General features: G+C 40.8%; 1 protein-coding gene across 3 annotated transcripts in view; it reads right to left on the bottom strand.

Moving 5' to 3' along the window:
• Window positions 1-7005: 7005 nt before the first annotated feature.
• The window catches only part of cnih3 (cornichon family AMPA receptor auxiliary protein 3), a 149716-nt gene continuing 130176 nt past the window's right edge, over window positions 7006-26545 (bottom strand). For all 3 annotated transcript variants that reach the window (XM_085246883.1, XM_085246881.1, XM_085246882.1), the window contains one exon: window positions 7006-8585. Coding sequence is in view for 1 of the 3 variants with exons in the window: in XM_085246882.1 (XP_085103008.1) it covers window positions 8558-8585 (28 nt within the window). In the remaining 2 variants the exon portion in view is untranslated. The remainder of the gene's footprint in view (window positions 8586-26545) is intronic.

The raw sequence follows: 26545 nt of genomic DNA, 5'->3' as shown, positions 1-26545 counted from the left end.
TGTTGACCATATTATGCTTACTCTCACTCTAGTGCCACTTGTTCAGATAACAGATGAAAAAGAAGAGAAGGACTGTTCATACTTGTAAAATGCAGTTCAGCCTTTTCTGCTTCCTAAGAAATGTCTCCAACCCAACGGTGCTAACCAGCATTGTGAATTTTTGTATAAAAGCATTTGAGTCAGCTTTTGTTGTTCTTTGAATGCTGTTCTCTGACTCAGCCACTTTGCCCCTGAATTACCTTTTAACAGTTATATCATCTGAACACACCCCTGGGAGGTGGACTCTTGTTTTCCATCTAGTCACACAATTTTCCTCTGTTGTTGTTTTTCTTTTCTTTTCTTTCTCTGCACATCCTTCACCTTTTTTGCTCACTACCTCCTCCTGTGATAGCTTTATCCTCAGACTCAGAGGAAAGGTAGGTGGAGGTGGCTGTTGTACTGTCCTGCAGAGCTGGATGGGCAGTTTGTCATTGCCATATGTGCTTCACAATGTGCAATCCTGTCAAAATGCATTACCCACAAAACCCCTGCTGATACATAGGTTATTCCACGTGCAGTTGACTGTGTGTACACTGAAGAAAAATTATATTTTTTATTTCTAACAGGTCAAATCTCCAGACTCTTTCTACATGTTAAATATGATGCAGACTTATTCTAAACACAGATTAAAATAAATCTGCATGTCTTATGGATTCTTTGAATGCTGACATTTCTGATTACATGTGGCAGGCTTTTTCCTGCTTACTGTCTGTATTTCACATATAAAATTAGCCACCACTCACTTCCTTCTTAATCAGCATTTCTGTATTTTCTGTAGGTATCGTTTAAAAAGTAAAGAGTTGCTTGTCTGTGAAGGTTCTCAGTCATCCAGGTCATCGTAGTCAAAGGAGCTTGCAAAGAAAAGCGTCTGGACTTCTTTAAGTTGCTTGAAGACGTTTCACCTCCCATCCGAGAAGCTTCTTCAGTTCTAAGGTCAAATGGTGGAGAGTCCCAGATATAAACCTAGTGGGAGTAACCCAATGAGAGGACAGATGGTTTGAAAGAGGAGTGAAAGAAGCCATCTATGTCCACTGTGAGCGACCATCTTTGAACAGAGGCGGGGGTTTACGACACCAACTCTCTGCCATCTATAATCCAGTTTTGAGATCCCTTCCCAGACGCCTTAACGCCCACTCACATCCTGGGCCATCTGACCTCAGGAATTCGCATGATAAGGTGGGGTCAGGTTTCACAATGAACACACCCAAAACTCTGGCTGATTGGGACCCACACCCAGTTTCACACCTTGGCTCAGGCGATTAGAGGATCATCAGGGGGTCCTTTTGTCCCTCTGTGGGGGGTTACTCCCACTAGGTTTATATCTGGGACTCTCCACCATTTGACCTTAGAACTGAAGAAGCTTCTCGGATGAGAGGTGAAACATCTTCAAGCAACTTAAAGAAGTCCAGACGCTTTTCTTTGCAAGCTCCTTTGACTACGGAATAGATCCCAACAATGATATGACCCCCTATGAGCAGGCACTTTGGCAACAGTGGGAAGAAAAAACTCCCTTTTAACAGGAAGAAACCTTGAGGAGAAAAAAAAAAGAAAAGAAAATATGACCTCTATATCAGCAGATACACATGTAATTCTAGGCAAGTCAACAGTTTGCCTTCAATGACAACAACCTTTACTTAGACTTAATGTAAATTATTACTATTATCAAATTATCAAATGTTATTATTTGGTGATTTGTATATATTGTACTATTCCTAATATCTTAACATATTGTATTGCTAACAGTCTAGTCTGTTTTTGTTTTTTGTTTCTGTTTTTCTTAATATTACTGTACTGGAGCAACTGTAACCCACATATTTTCCCTAGGGATTAATAAAATATTCTGATTCTGATTCTGAAAAAATATTCACCTTAGCAACTAAACTAAACTAGTTTTGGTTCAAAGAAAGCCACTACTGCTGGAGCCTTTAGACACCAGCACACTGCTGGTGTGCACATTGCACACTGCTTAGAAATGTTTTAGAGGTGAGTCAAGTCTGAAATATCTAAAGCAACAAAATATGCTAAAGGTATGCTACAATCCCAGGACACCGTAATCCTCAAAATGGTTATAGCAATCCTTGAAGAGTCATTAGGTAACACCATCAAAAAATCATTCATGAAGAAGGATTAGGTTGCCAACTCACAGAACATTATTTGGCTGTGATTGTAAAAGACAACAGTGAATATTATTTAGTCTTGGGTAGTTTCCAGAATTGAAAGGCTATAATAGAACACCTGCTGGTAGACGTCACAAGGCTCATTTTTCTTCTTCTTACTTTTGGCAGAAACACGTATAGTGCTGTAACAGGGTTCACAATGGACTAACGTCCCCATGCAATATCCTAATTAATCCAGTCCTTTTTCTGTCTGAGCATCTAGAATAACAATTCTTTATTAATATTCTCAATGAATGAGTTGGATTTATTCTTTAAGAGAGAGAACAGATTAACACTGTTTATAATTCATGGTTTGTTATTTTTGGTTTCCTCTGAAGGGTATCTGGCTACACACATATAGTTACCCTTCCACAATGAAAGGGACAACGTGAGGCGGTACACCTGGAGCAGAACCAAGACACAATAGATCTATCTAAACTATATCTATTTAGTTATAAACGCCTAGAGAGTGGTTGGTGACATGCTGGCAGGCAGCAGCTGCTAAGGAAAAATGTGAAATGTGAAAAATGTCTGACCAATTAGTGAAACAGCAGAACTTCTACTGAGGGATCACAGCTGTACTGAAATGATCCTGAGAAGATGACCTTGAATCTGAGATTTAGTATAAGTTAACTAAGGCTTTGGATTTTTACAACTTGGTCTCAGATTTTGATAATACCCTGTTTATTGAGGTTGTTGCTATTCCCAGGGCATCAAATAATACATTCCTGGCCAAGCCATTTATGGGATATGCATTGGTTTCATGTCACAAATGATACCAATATTGGACATTTTTTTCCCTTTTTTCCCTTGGCAACAAAAACAGAGTACCTTTGTCTTGAGTATTGTTGCACTGCACCTTTTTCTTATTTAAATGCAGGAAATTAAATATTAAATAAGTTATCACTCCGTACAACAAGGTTCTTGTCTTTTCCTCTTTAAAATGTGGTCAGGGAAAAACGAGTGAATTAATGAAAAAATAGAAAGATTAGTGAGTTGTGAAAAGTAATTGTTACATGCTCCCTAATAGAAAACACTGAACTGTTCTCAAGTGACCAACAAAAGAATGTGTGAGCATGAGTAGTGGATATAAATGTGTAAAGTGTTGAGGTGCTTGGGACACCAGAATTTTACTGTTAAATGACTTATACATTAAGGTGATACATTTATTCACCAGAGAGAATTAAGGAGTGTTTATGCATCTTAATTAAATATTTTCTTTCCTTGTTTGTGCTGTTATATGTTAAGGTGCTCACAGTGTTTCTTTGATGAAGGGGGTGGTTTACCGCAGCAAGATGCCAGAAACAGTTTGTTTTATAGTTACGTGCCAGAGATTTTACTGGGAAGGAGGATATTGCTGACTTCAACATTTTTTTTTAAATATTATTATTATTTTCAGTAGAAAAAGAAAATATATCAAGTATCTCCTGTGAACCCAGCCTGGGACACACTCACATAAGCCAGTGTACCCCTTCTGCTATTCCCTGAATAAAATTCAAATTCAAATTCAAATTTTATTTGTCACGTACACAGTCATACACAGTACGATATGCAGTAAAGTGCTTAGACAACTGCTCGTGACCTAAAAAAAAAAGGCTATGAATAAGATAGGAAATAAATAACCATCCATTCGCTTCCGCTTATCCTTTTCAGGGTCGCGGGGGGCACTGGAGCCTATCCCAGGTGTGCAAGTAGGTGAGAGTAGGGACTTTAAATATAGGAACTATGACTGCTAAAGGGAGAAAGCTGTCTAATATTATAGAGAGAGGGAAGGTAGATATATTGTGTACAAGACACCAGGTGAAAGGGAAGCAAGGTCAGGAGCACTGGAGGTCGATTTAAGCTGTTCTACCGTGGTGTATATAGAAAGGAAAAAATGAAGTAGTGATAATCTGGAAAAAGAAGTATGTGAATAGTGTTGTGAAGGTGAAGAGACTGTAAGACGGGATCAGTTGTTTGAAGCTGGAAATCAAAGGAGTTATACTGAAAGTTGTTGGTGTGCATGCCCCACAGGTTGGATGCCAAAGCAAGAATAATTCTAGAGTAAGCTTAATGAAGTGATGCGTCCCCAGGCAGGAGAGAATGGTGATTGAAGCATACTTTTAATGGATACGTAGGTGATAAGGAGGTGTTGGGTGAGTTTGGTGTTAAGGAGAGAAATGCAGAACGACAGAGTGTAGTGGATTTTGCAAAAAGGATGTGGCAAGGAAAAACCTTGGAGAACTTGGTGAAACTTGGAGAAGGAAAAATGCTGCACAGAGTTCAGGAGAAACCCCAGACAGTCTCTGGGTTTTAAGGGAGAGTTATCAGATGAGTGCGAAACTACATCACAAATGGCGAGGGAAACTACTGGGAAGGTGTTTGTTGTATTCTCTGGGAAGAGGTTCGAGGAGAACGAGACTGGTGTGGTGAAATGAGGAAGTGCAGGACAGTATTCAAATGAAGACGTTAGCAAAGAACACATGGGATAGTCGGGGAGATAACGAAAAGAGACAAGCCTGGTGGGAGGTGTACAGGAAAGTGATGTGTAGCAAAGAATAAGGCTTATATATGTATGTGTGGGCTGATTAGCTAGGCATAGATGTTAAGATGGAAAGGATGTGCAGCAGGTTAGGGTGACTAAAGATAAAAAGGGAAATTTGTGTTGAGAAGATGGGAGGAATAGTATTCATCAAGAGCTGAATAAAGCAAATGAGACAGAGGAGAAAAATCAGGAAGTGCAGAGGATTAGGAAGAATGATAAGGCAGATAGTCCAGATGACATACCCATGGAAGTATTAAGGTGTCAAGGAGAGAGTCGGTGGAGGTTTTGACAAAATTGTTCCTCAACCCTGGAGAATGAACAGATGAATAACAAGCATCAAGTGCCAATTTTTAACAACATCCACTAGCTGGGACACATCCTCATTTAAATTTGACAGCATTTCTAGTAGATGATGACAGATGATGTTAGCATGAATTGAGGCCTGGGGAAGGCCTGAGAGGGGACTGGAGGCAGCTCCCTGGCCAGAAGAGGTATCTATGGAGGTGTGGTTCCACTCCTGAAATTCAGGTAAAGGGTGAAGTGCAGAGCTGTAGCAAGAGGGAAAAAGTCATGATACCATGACCATGGCAAAGTTGCTGAATCTAGGTTGAGCAGAGAGGTGATGATTGTTGAGCATTTGTGTGGCTTCATGTTGATAATCTGAACAGATGTGATGTTTTCTTCAAGAGTATTGATGGAGAAGTATAGAAAATATCAGAAGGACTGAGTGTTTGTGCATCCCCCAGGCTATTCGGGGCCTGAACCAGGTGTAGGACTGGACTCTCCCAAGCACGTCACTATAAGACTGGACTCTCACACACGTCACCACACGCACCACCACACATTTCCTATAATCCTATAATTCCTATAATTTATAATCCTTATCTTTATAATCTCTTCTGCTATTTGCACATTCTTTACTGTAAATTCCTAAGTTAATTTGTAAATTTTTGTAGTAAACTGTAAATTGTAAATATTGTAAAACTTTCCTTCTGTCATTTAATGGTCGGGCATTGTACAGCTACAAGCATTTCACCCCCATGTCATACTGCGTATGGTTGTGTGTGTGTGACAAATAAAATTTGAATTTGAATTTGATCCAACTAAGCACAAGCCAAGAGAGGAACAGTTGTACCGCATGAGCAGTTCAGGCGTGGCAGATATGTATGTGAGGGTGGTGCATGACATGTATGAGGGCAAAGAGATTGCGGTGAGGTGTGTAGCTGGAGTAACAGTCAAAATGGAGATGGAATTACATCAGGGATCAGGTCTAAGCCTTTCTTATTTGCAGTGATGATGCAAATAAGGCAGATAAATTCAGACAGGTGTCTCTGTGTAACATGATGCAAATGATACTGATCTGTAGAGAGAGTGGACGAGCAGGTGGACGAGAGCCTGGAGAGGTGGAGGTATGCCCTGGAAAGAAGAGGAAAGAAAGTCAGTAGGAGCAAGACAGAATACATGCGTGTGAATGAGAGGGAGACAGGTGTAACAGCAAAGATGCAACGAGTAGAGTCAGTAAAGGTGGATGAGTTGAAGTACCTAGGGTTGACCACCGGACAGGTTAGAAGAGAGGTTAAGACACTGCCTACAGTCTCTGTAGCCAGTGTGAGTGGATGGAGACAAGTGTCAGGGGTGATTGGTGATAGAAGCATAGCAGCAAGAGTGAAAAAGAAGGTTTATAAGATGCTAGTGAGACCTGCTATAATGTATGGGTTGGAGATGGCACTGATGAAATTATGAAATATTACGATTTTCATTTGAAGTGAACTAAGTGGATGGAGAGGCAGGGCTCAGACGGATTGGACATGTGCAAAGGTGAGATAGTAGATAAAGGATGTTAAATGAGGAGGAAGATTCATAGATTTGTGAAAGATGACATGTGGAGGATTGGTTTGACACAGGAGGTTGCTAGCGACAGGGAGCAAATCATCTGCTGCTTACACACTCGCAGTGGAGGCAGCCAAAATAGGCATGAGATGGTTAAATCCCTCAATGGTTACCAGTGACATATCTAGGGTTATAACTGAGTTTTGGTATAGTCAGAAGGTAAAATGGTATATTTTCATAAACCAGAACAAATCAAGTGAATTTCTCTGTATTATTGTTTTTCTGATAGAAGGTTTTCATTTGGGTGATCAAACTGGGGTGGGATTCCTGTCCCGATGCAACGAGGCTAAATCAATATGCCAAATGTAACATGATGCAGAGAGGATGCCACAGAAATTATGTTTGAAATAATATTTGAAAACACTGAAACATTGAAAACACTTTAAGTACAATGACTGAGTCTTTAGATTTTAAAATACTTTATTTCATAAACAATATCTAAATTCAACTTGGTTGGTCACATACATACAGGTTACGTTAGAAAACGCTTGACTTAGAAGAAGAGAAAACAACAAGAACGGGGCATTCCTATCTGCTCTTTGCTGCTGCCACTTTACAAAGTGAAGCTCATCAAGCAAAGATGGTGGGGAAGGTTTAACGAGTTTCTTAATAGTTAGAAAACTGTGCTACACATGGATGATGCAGGTTCAACCACCTGCCCTGCTGAATTAATTCTGGTGATTCATGACAGCCTCTTCACAACCTCTTGCCAACATCATTTGCTACAGTTGCTTTCATTCGAACCAGGGAGAAAAACCCAATTAATACCAGGCACCTTTCCCATCTTCTGCTTTGTTTGCTCCTGGCATTAGTTACATTGGAAATTGATGTTTAAAATAAAGCATGGAAATGAGCAGTCACAAAATAAATAAATCCAAATGAAAAAAATACAATATTTTGGTCCAAGGTGTAAAGAGAGCTAGAAAAGATTCACATTGTTTCCCTATCTTCAAATAGGGCTGAAAGGTTCTTTACATGTTGGAAGACCGTCACCTGTGTGGATAGACCATAATAAATGTTCTCTAATATAGCCAAATATTGAGCACATTGTGCAAGATTGAAGACACTAATTGTGTAAAGAATGTGTGCTCCTATCAAAGCTTCGCCAGGTTTCAGTTGTTAGCTTGAGTTTTCGAAAAGTTTACACAATAGAACAACACTAGGACGACACTAAGAAGGCATTGCTGTAAAGAGAATACGTTTGCTGAAGATCAATTTGAAATGCCTTTGTTTAAAGAATACACCAAAATGCACACATCACAAAAGCCATTCACGTATGTTTGAAAGAAAATCCCACAGGCTACGTACAGACCGCGTGTGCTCCTGCTCAACTCCCCCAAAACCCCACCTGCAAGAACTCATCTCTCTTTTCTGTACAGTGTGATCCGTTCATCTATCCCTCGTCCTGAGCTCACCGGTGAAGCTACAGTTGGTGAGGCATCGAAGAGGAGTGACTGAGGGTTCGGTGAGTTGTGCTGGGCCTGACAGTGCTTCACCATGCTGTGCCTGAGACAAACTGTGCAATACTGTGCTCTTCGTCCTCTGGGCTACCATCGCTGTTACCGTACAGCAAGTACAGTAGCACTCCAGAGGAGGCTGTGGCTGTTTGTGTTTGTGTATGTTTGTATTTGTGTGTGTGGTACAAACGTTGGCCAGGCAGTGATTAACTTGGGTCTCGCTATGAGGAGTCAAACTGTAAACAGTAGATTTAGTTTTCAATTTTTATATACAGTTGAGGATAAAGCATGTCCTTTCTTCTTTTGGGTATGAAGCAGAAAACAAGCTTCAACCACGTGTATGTTCGATGTTTGGCTTCACAGCAACAAGGGAAAAAAAGGTTTTTGTTATTCTACTTTGAAATGTATTGTCTTTTAGTGTTCTTTAGTCCTGTCGTATCAAATGCCTCGAAAGGTGTTCCTGTTTCTCCCCAGTTGTTGATAATCAGTTGTTATGAGGTAACCAAGGAGTAGATCATACTGAAACACAAGAGGAAGAAGAAGAGGAAGAAAAAGGACAGGAAGAAATAGGAAGTGAGTCATCATGTTTGTGATTAAACAGGCAGGCAAACAGGAAACTTTCATAAATATTGAAATGATCTAATTTCTTGTTTTGGAATTATTCAGTATTCCAGCATTCCAGTGTGTGAGGGTTTATTAAGCGAGACCACTAATTCTTAATTCTTTTTTCTTACAGCTTACTCTGCTGCTTTTGGATACAATTTGAATTATTTTGGTTGTTTGTCTGAGTTAAGGAGAAAGAGTGTGTTTATTTGTGACCAAAGGTACCTTTTCTAGTCTTCTTTTCAGTTACCTGAACTTTTTTCACCAAAATCTCAAACATCTAAAGAAGACCAACTCAACTGACCATAAATGTTTTATCAATCTCTTAATTTCGTCTTCTGACTTTTGAACGTTTAAGGGCAAAATAACAGTTCTTTTTCAATTTAATGTACACTAAAAAGGACCTAAAAAGATGCAAGTCAATGACAGACTCTTTACTACTGTCTGACTAGCTAATGCCATTAGATGATTTTTGTTGTTTCAATGTTTCTTCCTGAGTTTATGGGCTTAGTCAATCATAGTTGGATAAGGAACGAAACCACTGTCTATTGCTACTGTCTAAATGAGTAGATAGTAGCCTGTGTTTAGCCATGCCTACCCCTCTTGCCACATTTGTTTTTTGTAAACCAAGATACTGATGGTGAAAATGTTAATCATGAAGCTTCAAAATATGACTTCAGAAACTGGATGATGTCACAGTAGCTACGTCCACCTTCTATACTTTCTATGGTTATCAGTCTTTTTATCCACTTTAAGTATGACGTCCTTATTATTTCAACTAAAAAAACTATATAAGGATGACTGTTCTCTCCAGAAAGACTTATGTCCAGGTATTCATACGATGGGGATTTAACAGGTTTAATGGAGTTAGAAAATACCAGCATGGAAAACAGGGTAGACATCTAAAGATCAAGAACAATATTCTGGCTGAAATCTTGAACTTTGGATTAAAACAAAGATGGAAAACTAAATACCAACAATGTTTAGGAGGTTTGTGATTTTGGGCTAGCTGGTATTACATGGGTAGCTACAAAGCTCTGAGTAGGCTAATATAAACAAATACAATTGTGCTTTAGATAACTGGTTATGAAAAAGTCTTGATCTTAAAGGTCCCAGTGAAATTAGACTTTGCCTGAGAGTGGTTGTCTTTTTGAAGTGTTAAATATTTGCTGTCCAGAGACAACGAACCTGAATGCTCTTGTGTACAATGAGTCTCTAAAACTTAGCTCAAAGCTGTGCTATACTTGAATAGTGCTAATAAAAAGCTACACATGGCTAGAATGACAACTGAATACTTTTTGGAGGACCCATTTTCAAAGAAAAACTGACAAATTTAGGAGTTTCTTAAAAAGGCGAAAGCTTTTTGCAGTGTAGGTCCAGGAAATAGGGTTGATATGTCATGACGCAATTAGTAGTGCTAACTGGCCAAAATATATTAGCATTCATCCAAATCCCAGTGAGACCTCCAGTTTGTGTTTCATTAAAATTTGTGCATCGGTTTGAGACCAACACAACACATTTAGTGATAATTAGTGATGTTTAACCTTAATAATGAAATAATAGCAAAAATACATATGTATATTCATGCTATGTAAGAATATCATATTCTGTGGTTTGGGCGTTTTTTTTGTCTTTCAACTACCATCACATAACCTTTAAGAAAAATGGAATTAAAGTATATCTCACAGACAGAAATACAAGAACACATATTTATTTATTTCAAACTGAAAAAAGTAGCTTGTCTTTAAAAGGAGGGGATACATGTTTGACAAAACGCTTCTTGAATGCAGTAATAACATAATGCTTTGCAGTAAATATCACAAATTCACATTTTTAGGTTTTTACCATGACCTAAAAATGTAAAAACAACTATCCTTCCTGGCATGTTTTTTATTATTTCCCAAAAGCCAGCAAAAAAGTTGCCACTGGATGCAAAATAAAAAAACAAAACAAAAACAAAACAGAAGCCAATGAGCATCATGTAATGCAATGAGGATGGGACAAAGAAGCTGTCAAACACACATTTGCAAGAAAGTGGCAAAGTGATTGCACCAAAGTTTTTCTGTAAGTCAGCTAACAACACTGATGAGCTTGTGACCAAATGTAGAGCAGATACAGCACTATGGCCTCATTTGACCACAAAGAAGAAACGCTCTGTTGTGTTTACCTAGAGAAAAGAGAGAGAATAAAGAAGGGCTGAATGACATAACAGCAGCACAAATCACAGATCGGGGGGTTTGACACTTGTCTCATTGAGCTGTGACTTGACAAGAACAGATCAGCACTTTGTTGACAGTAACGAACAACTTGAAACATTTGTGTTCATCTCAGAAGTCTTTGCCAGCTCTCGACACCTCTGTTAATCTCTAGTGGTGAAAAGCAGGCAAGTGTGCTAAATTGACTCATGAATACCCGTGGACAGAGAGAGAAAAAAGTGATTCAGAGAAAACGAGAGACAGGAACAGATATCAAACGTGAAAGGCCTCATTTCTCCTCTTTAATAGTTACCAACTTCCTCCTGTTAAAACCTCTGAGAACTGGCTTCATTATTAATATTTAGACTTTTAGCTCTTTCAATTACAGGTCTTTCCCTTTCACACCCAAAGTAGATGTAAACTGAACATAATGTAAATGATAAAATATGACCTTTTATATTTGTAGCTGCTCACATATGTGTTTTTGGATGATAGATTTACAGTTACATCCCAAATATTTTTTTATACATTTAAATCAATCTGGAAACTCCAGAGCTGAGAAATGAAGCCAATGCTGGAGTGTCAGAAACTGTGTTCCTCTAACAGGTGGGAATCCCCATACGACTACCATGTTAAAATGCCCAGTTTTACAGCATTATATGTTTACAGCCTCGAATACAAAAACTGTTTTGCCCTTTGGAACTATTGTAGACTGGGCGAAAATTTACCCTATATCATTCACTTGGATTTATTTAGGATCAGAATTAAGGGTAGCTGTAGTTTGTAGTGCATTATCACATTAACTTGTGCATTATCACTCGTATTTTCTTTCTCCCATTTTTATTTCTTGCCTCAAAGTTAAAATAAGTTTAATTCCTGGGGGGCAAATCTTCCGTGCTAAAAGTGATTTCACATGAATTTTCACGCATATTCCATGGACGGTCATTACATACCCCCAGTTCCCTGTCCGTGGGCATCCTTCCAGTTTTTGTTCCAGTCATTGTGCTATACACCATCTGGATATAAGTAGCTTACCAAACTTGATAACTAATCACTAAGCATTCTAATCTAATCTAAAAATGGTAACTTTGGATCAAAAAACAACATCAATGTTCAGAAACCAATTGGCTGCTACATCTAACTTTTACATATAGCCTATGGTTTGTACCTAGAGCAGTGTTTCCCAACCACTGTGCCGAGAAATGATCAGGTGTGCCATGGAAGATTATCTGGTTCCGCTTGATTAGTACTCTAAGCGATCAACGTGAGTAATGGGCAGAACAATTACATTCTCTTCTACTAGGGGGCAGTACTACTAGCTGCTCTAATTAAATTGGTTGCTAACTGCCAGTAAAACAGAAGAAGATGGAAAGAAAATACATAATAGTCATGCTTGTGAGTGAAACAACGCAGCACTTAATAGCAATAGATGAATATTTGAATAAAAAAAAGTAGTCAATCGGACCTGGGTCCTGGAGCAAATTTCGACCCAGATGAAGGCCCTAGTAGGAGTAGTGGTCAGAAGAAAGCAAAAAAGGTATACTGGGGACAAACCGGGCCACTTCTGCTATACCTGGTGGTTTTGTTTGGTGGTGTGCCGTGTGATTTTTCTAATGTGAAATATGGGCCATGATTCCAAAAGTATGGAAAACACTGAGCTAAAGAATAGGAAGAATAATAAGAGTCTAACACTTGCTGTTGGCATATGCTACCGTGCATATGCCAGGAGAGGTGGACTTGTATTATAAATGCCCAATTAATTGGACATTTATAATATAAACTGAATTAGCGGTGAACATGTGCCCTTTGAAAGACGCCTTATTAGACAGGAACAATGTGTGTTAACAAGTTAATGTCCAATTAGTCTGAGTCTAATTAGAGTGTAGAGCAGGTTTGCATATCCTAAGGACAGTTTTATAATAATATTGAAACAGAGATCTCACGCCAAGCTCATTACAAATAGCTGCAATACTTTATTCATATGCACAACATGACTGAACTACTTAACAGGTGACCCCAGAGGTAATTTTTGTAGCAACCTATTATGACCCACAGTTACATTTTACCATTAACTGTTTTAGCAACAAAACACATCTTTTTTCTTGCTGTGAAAATTTAGTGTGACAGGGAAGTCAGTAGATTTAGCTATGTGCCAAGTCAATAAAATGAGGAGGTTGGGATCGATGGATGGCGTCAAGAAAACATCAACAATATGAAAGACCACTTTTTGTTTCACAATTCAAACCAATAATCATTGTTTCTTTGACCTATGACCTTTAACCCTATTGTTCCAACTAGGGCTGTCAGAAAAAAATCCATACTGAGATATTAATCAATACTAAAATTGATTTTTAGTAAAACCATTTTTAAAATATCTTCTTTATTTTAGCATAACTAATACCACAAAAGTTCATTTTTAACTTTTTCATAATGCTTTTCTACTACAAAAATTTCTATGATTTAAATGTGTTATGTATTGTGTTGTTTCATTTCTTTATTAGTTATTACTTATTAGATATTCTGAAGGTAAGATACATTACAGATAAAAATGTCACAGATAATTGATCTAATTTATAATTTTGAAAATTCGTGGAAAATTAACTTATCTTTTTCAAAAAATGGCTTCTTTGCCATTACTTCTCTTGTTGCAGGATGAGGTCAAAAGTTTAGCTGCGATATGAAAAAAAGTACCAATATTAAGTTTGAAATTCTGGTATTGTGACAACTCTACTACTCTAAGTTTCCTTCTCAACCCTCTCAACATTTCTGCGCACAAAGCCCAAACAAGCCATTATTATAGCATTGTTACATCATAAAGGTTACTTATTTATTTATTTTCCAACAGTAATATATAACTGTTGGTGTATGTGCTTTCATGAGTACACTCTTGTGGGTTCAGTTATAAGATAAGATCAAGCTAAAAACATGTTTAGGTTACATAGCATGTCATGCCTCTCTCTAGCATAACAGGAGGTCAAAAAGTCGACTGAGAATGGTATCAGTTAGTTTTCAGCAGTCGGTTCTAATGATATTTGCTACCGAATAGCAAAGACATCACAGCAGCAAACATCAAATCAGTTCTAGTCCACTGGCAGGTACAATTCATTGAACATTGTGACATAAATGTGAATTAACATGTTTTGCTTCTGCTTCATTGAAATGTAGTTTGTTTCCCCGACCTCAAATATCACCCCAGTAGCTAACACAGTAAAAAAAAATACAATATGTAGTTTCTGCTCATCTGCAGTCCTGCAGATAATGGAGTGTTACATCATCTGTGGTAAATTTTCAGTATATTCTCTGTATTAAGGGTTAATATAGTAATATAGTAACAGATGTGGGTCCTATAAAACTCCTACAAACCTGCCATTAATTAATCCTTCAATCTTAAATATGATCAACCTATCTCTAATAATCGACTATGTACCACAGGCCTTCAAGCTGGCTGTAGTTAAAGCTTTACTTAAAAAGCCATCTCTAGACCCAGCAGTCTTAGCTAATTACAGGCCAATCTCCAACCTTCCTTTCATATCAAAAATCCTTGAAAGAATAGTTGTCAAACAGCTAACAGATCATCTGCAGAGGAATGGCTTATTTGAAGAGTTTCAGTCAGGTTTCAGAGTTCATCACAGCACAGAAACAGCTTTAGTGAAGGTTACAAATGATCTTCTTATGGCCTCTGACAGTGGACTCATCTCTGTGCTTGTCCTGCTAGACCTTAGTGCAGCGTTCGATACTGTCGACCATAATATCCTATTAGAGCGATTAGAACATGCTGTAGGTATTACAGGTACTGCACTGCAGTGGTTTGTATCATATCTATCTAATAGACTCCAATTTGTGCATGTAAATGGAGAGTCCTCTTCACACACTAAGGTCAATTATGGTGTTCCACAGGGTTCAGTGCTAGGACCAATTCTGTTTACATTATACATGCTTCCCTTACGCAGTATCATTAGAAGACATAGCATACATTTTCACTGCTATGCAGATGACACCCAGTTCTATCTGTCCATGAAGCCAGATGACACACACCAATTAGTTAAACTGCAGGAATGTCTTAAAGACATAAAGACCTGGATGGCCGCTAACTTTCTGCTTCTTAATTCAGATAAAACTGAGGTTATTTTACTTGGCCCTGAAAATCTTAGAAATATGGTATCTATCCAGATTCTTACTCTGGATGGCATTACCTTGGCCTCCAGTAATACTGTGAGGAACCTTGGAGTCATTTTTGACCAAGACATGTCCTTCAATGCACATATTAAACAAATATGTAAGACTGCTTTCTTCCATTTGTGCAACATCTCTAAAATTAGAAATATCCTGTCTCAGAGTGATGCTGAAAAACTAGTTCATGCATTTATTACTTCCAGGCTGGACTACTGTAATTCATTATTATCAGGATGTCCTAAAAACTCCCTAAAAAGCCTTCAGCTAATCCAAAATGCTGCAGCAAGAGTACTGACAGGGACTAGAAAGAGAGACCGAGTCACGTGGTACGCCCGCCCAAGATGGCAGCATAAGTTGGAGGCGCGCACTCCACCCCCCCTAAACCTTGTTAAAAATAAGTTAGAGCCGGTCATTTGTCTTACTTTGGGTCAGCCCTGGCAAATTCTGTGGAAGGAGGCAGAAGAGTCATTACTTTACACGCAACGATCCGACTATGCCGCGAGGGAAAACACACAACACTCAGGCTACTTCGCTAACTACTATGGCGGAGACATCTGATGGTGTGGATGCCAGGTGTCCTTCCCAAGATGGTGTGGCGGCCGAGCTGACTTCTATAAGATCTCTGCTTGAGCAGGTAGCACAAGATATGACGACGGTGAAAGGTGGAATTGAGTCTCTCAAGGAAGCTGGGAATAGCCTAGGCGCGAGGGTGGACGAAACAGAGACAAGAATTTCTCGTTTGGAGGATGAAGAGGCTAAAGCTAGCTCAATAAGTAAGAACTTGAAGATACAGAACCAGCGGCTGCAGGAAAAAGTAATGGTGCTCGAGGGTTTCTCACAGCGCCAGAATATTAGAATATCGGGTATTAGAGACGGAACCGAAGGCCGTAATCTTGAGGATTGCGTGAAGCATCTGTTGTCTGAGGCTCTGGACATTGAGATGGGAGATTACTACGAAATAGATAGAATCCATCGGGTGGGGCCAGCACCTCCGAAGCCAGCTGCAGATTCCAGACCGAGACACATCATTGTTTGCTTCCTATGGGATAAAGCCAAGATGTCCGTACTGGCGGCTGCCAGAAAAAAGAAGCAGATCATTTGGAAAGGCATGAGAGTTTGTTTTTTCCAGGATTATGCACAGGAGGTACAAGAAAAACGCCGGAAGTTTGACGAGGCGCGCCGCTTGCTGCAACAGTGCAATATTGGCTATTCCCTTCGCTTTCCGGCTGTTATGACTTTTTCAGTGGATAACCAGTATCATCAGTTTTCCAACCCAGCAGAGGCTAAGCAATTTCTGAGCGGCCTGGATTCGGCTAACATTCCGGGTGATGTAACTTAAGAGGATTTTATAAGCTAAGGGTTAGTTTACTTCTGTGAGGGTTTTTTTGTTTGGGGGGGGGGGGGACGTGAGGAGGGATGCCATTATGGGATTTTTGAGTGCCACGGACCAACGATTTCATGGTGTTTTTTTTTCTTCTCTTTTTCTTTTTTTTTTTTTTTTTAACTGTGTTTTGTTTTGTTGTTCATTTTGATGGTATGGTGCCAACTGTCCTGTATAGACCTATTTTTTGGACCACTGGGTTGTCTCATGTAACTGGCTTTAAGATTTGTTATATGGGTAAATGGGATTTTCTTCTGGATAAATCTGTACAATAACTTGGCTCGCGTTGTGTTATGGAGTTATATAAAATAATGTTGTGGAATATAGCGGGTTGTCATAATGTTATTAAAAGGAAGAAAATCCTCACATACTTGAAGCAGAAAAAGACAGACATAGCCCTGATTCAGGAGACCCATCTCGATGAGGCGGAATCATTAAAGCTTAAAAGAGATTGGGTGGCGCAAGTTTATTTTAGTGCATTTTCTGCTAGAAAAAGAGGGGTGGTCATATTGATCAGAAGAAACTTGGATTTTCAGGTTTTTAAGCATTATACAGATTAGGAGGGTAGATGGGTGGTTTTGGATGCATGTTTACAGGGGCGGAAAATGACATTGGTCAACATATATGCTCCCAATTCTCCTCAGCCACAATTTTTTCATGAAGTCTGTAACATTGTGCGGACTATAGGTAATACAAATATTGTAATTGGGGGAGATTTTAACCGGGTCAGGGATGTATTGTTGAATAAATCCTCCTGTACTGGACTCAGTAAATGTTGCGGTGGACGTGATGTCAGAGGAATTGAGCCTGGTAGATATATGGAGACTTCTTCATCCTCAAGAAAGAGATTATACTTTTTTTTCACATCCTCACTCAACCTACTCCAGGATAGACTATTTCTTGGTGTCCCGTTCTCTGGTAAGTCAAACTATTGGGTCCTCTATTGGTAATATTGCTGTTTCGGATCATGCTCCCATTGACCTTGTTCTTTCTGGTAGTGATAATATTAAACCGTCACCTAGGTGGCGTTTGAATAACTCATTATTGAAGAATAAGGGTCATTGTGAATGTATAAGGGAAATGATAAAGGAGTTTTGGTTGCACAATGAGGGCTCTATTGATGACGTTGGAATGACCTGGGACGCTTTTAAGGCCTATTTGAGGGGGCGCCTTATCCAGTATTGCTCCTTGATTAAAAAAGTTGAGAGGGACAAGCTGATGAAGCTGGAACAGGATATCAAGGAGCTTGAAAAACAACACATGCTGCACCCAGAGAGGGATTTATGGAACAAATTAATTAAATTTAATTTTGAGATGAATAGTATACTAATGACAAGATGGCGGCGCGCACGGGTGCAGCGGCTCTTAGCTCTCCAGTTTGGTGCTCGTTTTTACTTTTAATGTGGATATTTTTGAATGTTTGCAACGCCGCCATCTCTTACAGTCGCCAGAACCTAATTGACCTAGGTTTTAAATATAGTTTGTCTGTTTCTGGCGACTATCAGCGAACACACAACATCCTGGTGGAGATAGCGAGACCGCCAGGGTAACCGTGGATGGTCTGCCCGCCCAGCAAGCGTAGAAGGCGACGGAGGGAAAGAAAGCAGAAGAGGGGATGCCGGTCGGGCTCAGACGCTAGGCTACGCAAACATCCACACCGGCCAGCACTTCCGAGCCTTTTCCTATCGAACGCCAGATCCATCACCCACAAACTTGACGAATTGGAGCTACAGATAGCCAACACAAGCTTTTCACGTAACTGCAGCATTATTCTTATTACAGAGACGTGGCTTCACCCGCTGATTCCCGACGCTGCAGTCGAGTTAGCAGGCCGCACGCTACACCGGCATGACAGAAACAGCAACAGAAAAAGCAGAGGAGGGGGGCTATGTGTTTACGTGCATAACGAGTGGTGTTGTAACAGCAGGATCATTCACACACACTGTTCTCCTGATTTGGAGGTTCTGGCAGTCTCGTGCAGACCTTTTTACATCCCGAGGGAGTTTACAGTAGTTATTGTGATAGCTGTTTATATACCGCCGGATGCTAACGTTAGCACGGCTCTCAGCCTCTTGCTCAACACCATAAACAAACAACAGCTTGCCCACCCCGATGGGGTTTTTATTGTCGCCGGCGACTTTAACAAAGCGTGCCTAAAGACTGTGCTTCCTAAATTTGTCCAGTTTGTGGACTTTGCTACGAGAGGAGAACACACTTTGGACCATGTCTATTCAAACATCAGGCATGCTTGCAGAGCGACACCCCTCCCCAACCTGGCTGGATCTGACCACCTCTGCATGTCCCTCACCCCCACCTACACCCCCCTGCTGAGAAAAACAAAGCCCCAGACAAAGACAATAAAAACCTGGCCTGAAGGAGCCCTTTCTCAACTGCAGGACTGCTTCTCAACAACTGTATGGGATTTATTCTCCAGCCACAACCTCCAGGAGTACACGGACACTGTACTCTCGTACATCAGGAACTGTGTTGACAATGTCACCGTCAACAAAAGGGTCAGGGTGTTTCCAAATCAAAAACCCTGGATGAATAGCGAAGTGCAATCCCTCCTAAAAAGCCGCAACACTGCCTTCAAGTCAGGGGACAGGGCTGCGTATAGGGCGGCCAGGGCAGACCTGAGTAGAGGCATCAGGAAAGCTAAGGCTGCCTATAGGAGGAGGATTGAAGATCACTTTGCTGACAACGACCCCAGAAAAATGTGGCAGGGGATCAATCACATTACCAACTACAGAAGCAATAACCAGGCAACATCTAGGACTGATGCCTCACTGGCTGAGGATCTAAACCGTTTCTTCGCCCGCTTTGAGACGACCAAGCCCTCAGCTGCCACACCACTTCCACCCGCCCCCAGCACTGGCACACTAACACTTAGGGAGCACCAAGTGAGGTGTGTTCTAAGGTCAGTGAATCCCAGGAAGGCGGCAGGTCCTGATGGAATACATGGAAAGGTTCTCAGAGCATGTGCTGACGAACTGACCGGAGTCTTCACTAAAATATTCAACCTTTCCTTGTCATCAAACACCGTCCCGCCCTGCCTCAAAACCTCCACCATCATCCCCATCGCCAAGAAGACAGCTGTGGCCAGCCCAAATGACTACAGGCCTGTTGCACTTACGCCTGTAGTGATGAAGTGCTTTGAGAGACTGGTCTGTCAGCACATCAGGGCCGGTCTGCCTCCCACTCTGGACCCCCACCAATTTACCTACAGGACAAATCGTTCCACCGAGGACGCTATCACCATAGTGCTCCACACTGCGCTGAGTCACCTGGAGCACCGAGGAAGCTATGTGAGAATGCTCTTTCTGGACTTCAGCTCAGCATTCAATCATATCATCCTGGAGATCCTGGTCCAGAAACTGTCTCACCTGGGACTCTCCACCCCCATCTGCCTCTGGATCAAGGACTTCCTGACAAATAGACCACAGTCTGTCAGACTCGGCCCCCACCGGTCCAGCACCATCACACTCAGCACCGGGTCTCCACAAGGATGTGTTTTGAGTCCCCTCCTGTTTACGCTCTACACATCCGACTGCTCCCCTACCCATCTCTCAAACACCATCATAAAGTTCGCGGATGACACCACAGTGGTTGGACTCATCTCAAGGGGGGATGAGTCGGACTACAGAGATGAGGTCAACAGACTGACTGAGTGGTGTTCAGTTAACAACCTCCAACTGAACACCACGAAAACTAAAGAACTTATCTTGGACTTCGGGAAGGGCAGAGCAGACCCGGCCCCACTTTACATTCACGGGAGCTGTGTGGAGAGGGTACACTCCATGAGGTTTCTGGGCGTGCAGATATCTGATGACCTCTCCTGGACTGCAAATACTACAGCGGTGGTTAAAAAGGCCCAGCAGCGTCTCCACTTTCTGAGAGTGCTCAGGAGGAACAACCTGGAGGAGAGGCTGCTGGTGACATTTTACAGAGCCACCATAGAGAGCATCCTAACGTACGGCATAACAACATGGTATGCAGGGTGCTCAGCTGCAGACAGGAAAGTACTGCAGAGGGTAATCAACACAGCCCAGAAGATCACTGGCTGCTCTCTGCCCAGCCTGGAGGTCACTGCAAACTCTCGGTACCTCAGCAGAGCTGGCAATATCATCAAGGACCACTCTCACCCCAGCAACCAACTGTTTGAACTATTACCGTCAGGCCGACGGTACAGGTCACATAAAACCAGGACAAACAGATTCAGGGATAGGTTCTTTCCCAGAGCTATCACCGTAGTAAATAAGCACAAAAACAATTGAACCTATTCCATACCGTCACTGTCATTATATTATGCTGCTATTCATACTGTCATTATATTAATGCTGCTATCCTGTATATATTGTACATACTATTGTTTGAGTACTTACGATTGTTTTTTTTGTACTTTTTATATTTTACATTTATATTTATTATTGAAACTTGCACCAAGGGAGTGGCACTCCAATTTCGTTGTACTCTGTACAATGACAATAAAGGCTATTCTATTCTATTCTATTCTATACTGGAGAAAAAAGCGGAATATGCAATGTTTTGTCTAAATCAGAAGTATTTTGAACAAGGGGAGAGAACAGGTAAAATGTTGGCACACAGGGTTAAGCAGATAAAATCTAGCAACCTTATACCATCTATTTTTGTTCCTAGTAATAATAATAAGTTGACCACCAGTAAAAAAGAAATTAATGATACTTTTACTAAATTTTATCAGGAGCTTTACACCTCTAATGGATTGGTGGAGGAACAGAGGCTGTCAGATTTCTTCTCTTCTATTAAAATTCCCAGCCTGTCTGAAGATCAAAGAACTGTATTAGAAGGTAAGATTACACTAACTGAAGTTGAGCAGGCAATTGGAAGTCTTAGATTGGGCAAATCTCCAGGCAACGATGGATTTCCATCAGATTTTTATAAGGTGTTCGTGGGCGAATTAGCTCCAAGACTACTGTCGGTATATCAAGATGCATTTCAAAGAGGGAGACTACCATTTAGTATGCGATCGGCAGTGATCACGTTATTACATAAAAAAGGGAAAGACCCACAGTATTGTGGGAATTATTGCCCAATTTCATTAATTAATGTGGACGAAAAAATTATTTCTAAGATACTAGCTTTTAGGCTTGAGAAAGTTCTTCCGTATTTGGTGCATAGGGATCAGGTCGGTTTTGTGAAAAACAGAAGTTCTGCAGATAATCTACGTAGGTTATTGCACATATTCTGGAAGAGCAGGACTAATTTAGACCCTGTCGTCGCGTTCTCCTTAGTTGCAGAGAAGGCCTTTGATAAAGTTGAATATCCCTTTCTGTTTTATACGTTGAAGAGATTCGGTTTTGGTCCCTTTTTTAGGCAGTGGATTCAGGTGGTATACACAGATCCAATGGCTACAGTTACTACCAATGGGATAATGTCACCCTCCTTTTCGTTAAGTCGGGGTACTAGACAAGATTCACCCTTATCACCTCTCATTTTCGCCCTGTTTTTGGAGCCTTTGGCTATTGCATTACGTGAATGTAAGAAAATTAGGGGGGTGGATATGGGTCAAGAAGAACATAAAACTTTTTTGTATGCAGATGACATTTTACTGATCTCAAGTAACCCAGAACAGGCCATTCCTGCAATTTCCTCAATTATTGATTCCTTTTCTGTAATCTCTGGCTACACCATAAATTGGTCTAAGTCGGAAGTTATGCCCATTTCTAAACTGTGTCCGCCAGTTATGAGGAGCTCATGGCATTTCAAGTGGATGCCCGAGGGTTTGACTTACTTAGGGATTAAACTGACCCCTGGTTTAGACAACATAATGCAAGTAAACATCTCCCCAGTGATTCAAAACATTCGTCCGCTGTTGCAGAAGTGGGTTAAAATAAATCTGTCCCTTTTGGGCAGAATTAATTTGGTGAAGATGATTATTGCCCCTAAACTTCAGTACTTTCTTCACATGTTACATAATTTGCTAAAGCTTTATAATACATGTGTGGAGGGTTTTGTGTGGGCAGGCAAAAAGCCATCTTTTAATCGGTCCAAATTATATGCTGCTAAAGAGAGTGGCGGGTTGGCATTGTCCAAGATGGTCTGGTATCATTATGCTTTCTCCCTCTCCATCATGGGTTGCGATTGAGGAAAGTCTTGTGGCTCCTTCGTCTTTAGAGGCCTTCCTTACTCAGAAGGGAAGACCAGTACCGTTTAAAGATCCAGTATTGGCTTTCATGCAAGAGACCTGGTTTAGAGCTCACCAATATACCAACATTAGCCCTTATCTTACCGCTAGAGCCTCTATCTGGTATAATAATAAAATATTAATTGGTAAGAAACCGGTCTGGTGGGAGGCTTGGGCTAGGACAGGTATCAATCAGGTGGGGGATTTATTTGGGCAGACTGGCATGAAATCGTTTGCAGAAATCAGACGAGAATTTAATCTGGATCCAAGGGAAATTTGGAGGTTTTTTCAAATAAGACACTGTATTAAAACCATTTTGAATAATAATCCAGACCCTCCATCTAGTATTCAGAAGATGTTTGCAGCCCCTGGCATTAATAGAATCAGGGCATCCAAATTCTATGGGATCTTCAGAGAGGCACACTCTCCCAATTTGGGGGGACTGAGGCAGTGTTGGGAGAAGGATCTGGGTATCCAGATTTTAGAGGACAGTTGGAAGACGCTGGTTTCATCATGGTATGTTTGCTCACCTGAAACACAGTCTCAACTTATCCAGTACAAGTTGCTTCACAGAAATTACTGTACTCCCAGTAAATTAGTCAGGCTGAAGCTTGTGGATAATGACACCTGTTGGAAATGTCAGGAGGAAGCTGGGACTCTAGTTCATATGTTGTACACATGTCGGAAAAATGATTATTTGTGGGACGGGATCATTAACTTGGTGAATGATATTTTTAAACTTAATCTTTCTAAATCTCCAGCTGTATGTGTCCTGGGCCTGCTACCTGACAATAATATCCTTTCAAAAAAACAGAGACTGTGGATGCGTCTGGCTTTCATAACAGGATGCAGGATAATACTGAGGCACTGGAAGTCATCCAGCCCCTGTTCTCTCAGGGAATGGACTGAACAAATGTCTAAGATGGCATCATATGAACGGGTTATATACAGAATTAAGGGGAGAGAAGATATTTTTGAGCAGGTCTGGGGTCCTTTTTTGTTGTACATCGACAATGTCTCCTAGATATTGTGATAAATGTTCTTTTGGGGGGGGGGGGGGGTTTCATGTGTCGTTGGTATTTTTGTTGTCTTTTTTTTTTTTACTTTGAAAGTCAGTAGAGGGAAGAAATTGTCTAATGTCATCAGTGGTCAAGGTTATGTTTTGTTTTTAGGCACCCGGGTGTTTTGCCCCCATTGCTTTTGTTTTTGCTGATGTTTCCCAGGAGGCGGTATATTATTTTGTTTCTCCTGGTGTTGTTTGTTTTTTTTGTTTGTTGTTTGTTTTTTTGTCTGTTTGTCTTAGTTATTGTTAGTCCTTATTTGTTGGTTGTTGTTAAGGAACGGACAGAGAACTGACAGTATGATTATTCTAGTTGTATATTTGTTAATGTTTCTGTCCATCCAAAATATGAATAAAAAAAAAGAAAAAAAAAAGAAAGAGAGAGCATATTTCTCCTGTGTCGGCTTCCCTTCATTGGCTCCCTGTTACATCCAGAATTGAATTCAAAATCCTGCTCCTCACATACAAGGTCTTAAATAATCAGGCCCCATCTTATCTTAAGAACCTTGTGGTATCATATCACCCTATTAGAGCACTTCGCTCTCGCAATGCAGGCCTACTTGTTGTTCCTAGAGTATTTAAAAGTAGGATGGGTTTGGGGAGCAGTGGAGAAAGTAGGGTCGCGGAAACAGGTACAAGCTGCACAGATCTGGTTTCAGGCTGTTTCACTTTCAATTCAACCTCATGAATTCTTTATGCAGACCATCACTATAGTTATATAACATTAGAGTTTACTCTTTGAATTTGTTATTTTTAATCATTAAAACAAAGCTGAAGTGTGATTTCTGTTGCAAGGGCCATCCTTTCAACGGGCCACATTGACCTTCCAGTCATCAGCTTTAGCGCTACAGTACTACAAGTATGTAGCAAGAGCTCTAAATGGAAAAAAAATGAAGCTTTATTTGATAAAATTCTCAGACATGAGGAGGAGAGGAGGTAAGTGACGGAAGTGACGGACAAGGTAAGCGACTCATGTTGTAACTGACGTCAGACGCCGGAGATTTTGGCGGAAAATTAAAGCAAATGGTAGTTTAGATTTGAACAAATTCATTTAAGCTTCAGCATTACCAAATACACTTATCAATTGTCTTATAACTAACACTATTTGTCTAAATAATCTCCAACACCCTGGAGAACAACGGGGAGAGTTTAGAGACTCTCCAAGATTATATTGATCAGTGCTTTCAGGATCTCGTGATGAAGAAGACCCCGTGTGCAGCTTCCCCGGCCAAACCTGAGACGCCGTCGTCGAAAAGACAACGCCCGGCAGATTCCCCCGGCTCAACATCGCCAGCCGGCAAAGATATTGCCGACATATTGGAGTCAATCGACAAGCGATTGTCCAGTTTCGACGCAAGGCTGTCCTTGGTGGAGATTCTTCACCGAGAATTTAAATGCTTGCGAGAATCCCTGGAGTACAGCCAGCAGCAGGTGGAAACGCTTGCTGCTGAAAATGCCACGCTAAGGGAGTCGGTGAAATGTCTCACAGATAATGTTACCCAGCTCAATAGAGAAAATAAAAAAATAAAAGAAACAGTTATCGATCTACAAGCTCGTAGCATGCGTGATAATCTTGTATTTTCTGGTATTCCAGAAGCCGCTGGAGAGGACGCGGAGACCACGGTAAAAAGCTTCATCAAAACCCACCTGAAGCTGCCGGAGGACACTGTGAAGAACATCGTCTTCGATCGGGTACATCGCCTCGGCCCAATTCGGGCTACGGCCGGGAGACCACGTCCTATCGTGGCCAAATTCGGCCACTTCAAACAAAAGCAACACGTGAAAAGCCGCGGCAGGGAATTAAAAGGAACGGACTTCAGCGTGAACGACCAGTTCCCCAAAGAGATCTTGGAACGACGCAGGGTCCTCTTCCCAATCCGACGCTGCTTCATCCAGAAGGGCTCCCGCGCTGTCATCGCTGTGGACCGGCTGTACGTGGACGGACAGCTCCACCGAGACCCCAACATCACTCCGTGGCTGTATTAACCTCACACCAGATAAGAATCAGCTACACCATTTCCCTATCCACACACACTAACTTGCATTAACATCTGTTTAACTTACCAGTATCAAATCGCATCTTAAAGTGTGATTTCATAGCAGAATCAACACCGTCACTCTCCGTCAGTGATTTAATTGGAATGTTTACGTTTTGTTTTGTTTTTTTTCTTCTCGTTTTTTTTCTCCTCTCTTCCCCCCCCTCTTGGTTTTATGCTGCTCACCCCTGTCCTTGGTTTCTTTCTTTATTCCTTTCACTGCCTCGATCACCTGCACAACGGCAGCACATTTACATCAGTCAGACAGCGCACACAGTCGTTTAGGATACACACACTTAAGCCAAGCCTACTCATATTAGTAACTATGCATACACAAAGTCAGACCCACGGAGCATCTCGCCACACATTTTTCCTCTCTCTCCTTCTCTTTATTTATGAACAAGTGACGTATTCTCTCCACCTGGCTAAGCGACGCACACAGCATACATCCCTAGTTATACACAAACATCTATGGGTACACTGAGGTTCATTACATGGAATATAAATGGAGCTGGCTCCAGAGTAAAGAGGTTAAAAATATTTAACCAACTCAAAAAACTACAGGCAGATGTTGTCCTTTTACAAGAGACCCACAGACCTCTTAGAGGTTCGAATGAACTTAAAACACCTGAGTTTCCTAATGTGTTCTCAGCTTGTTATAATTCTAGACAAAGGGGAGTAGCAATTTTAATACATAAAAATATTAATTTCACAGTACTCGATACAGTTATAGATCCAGAGGGCAGATTCTTAATCATTAAACTATCTATACTTGATAAAAAGCTATGTATTGCAAGTGTATATGGTCCAAATGTTGATGATCCCTCATTCTTTCACGGTTTTTTCAGTGCACTCTCTGAACACTTAG

This window comes from Mchenga conophoros, linkage group LG15 (genome assembly GCF_057382185.1).
Source record: "Mchenga conophoros isolate Kocher_MC1m ecotype Shallow Benthic linkage group LG15, M_conophoros_male_GT1.1, whole genome shotgun sequence".
In the NCBI taxonomy this organism is placed as follows: Eukaryota; Metazoa; Chordata; class Actinopteri; order Cichliformes; family Cichlidae; genus Mchenga; species Mchenga conophoros.
The sequence above is the reverse complement of the archived record's forward strand: the minus strand, read 5'-3'. Positions and strand labels throughout refer to the sequence as shown.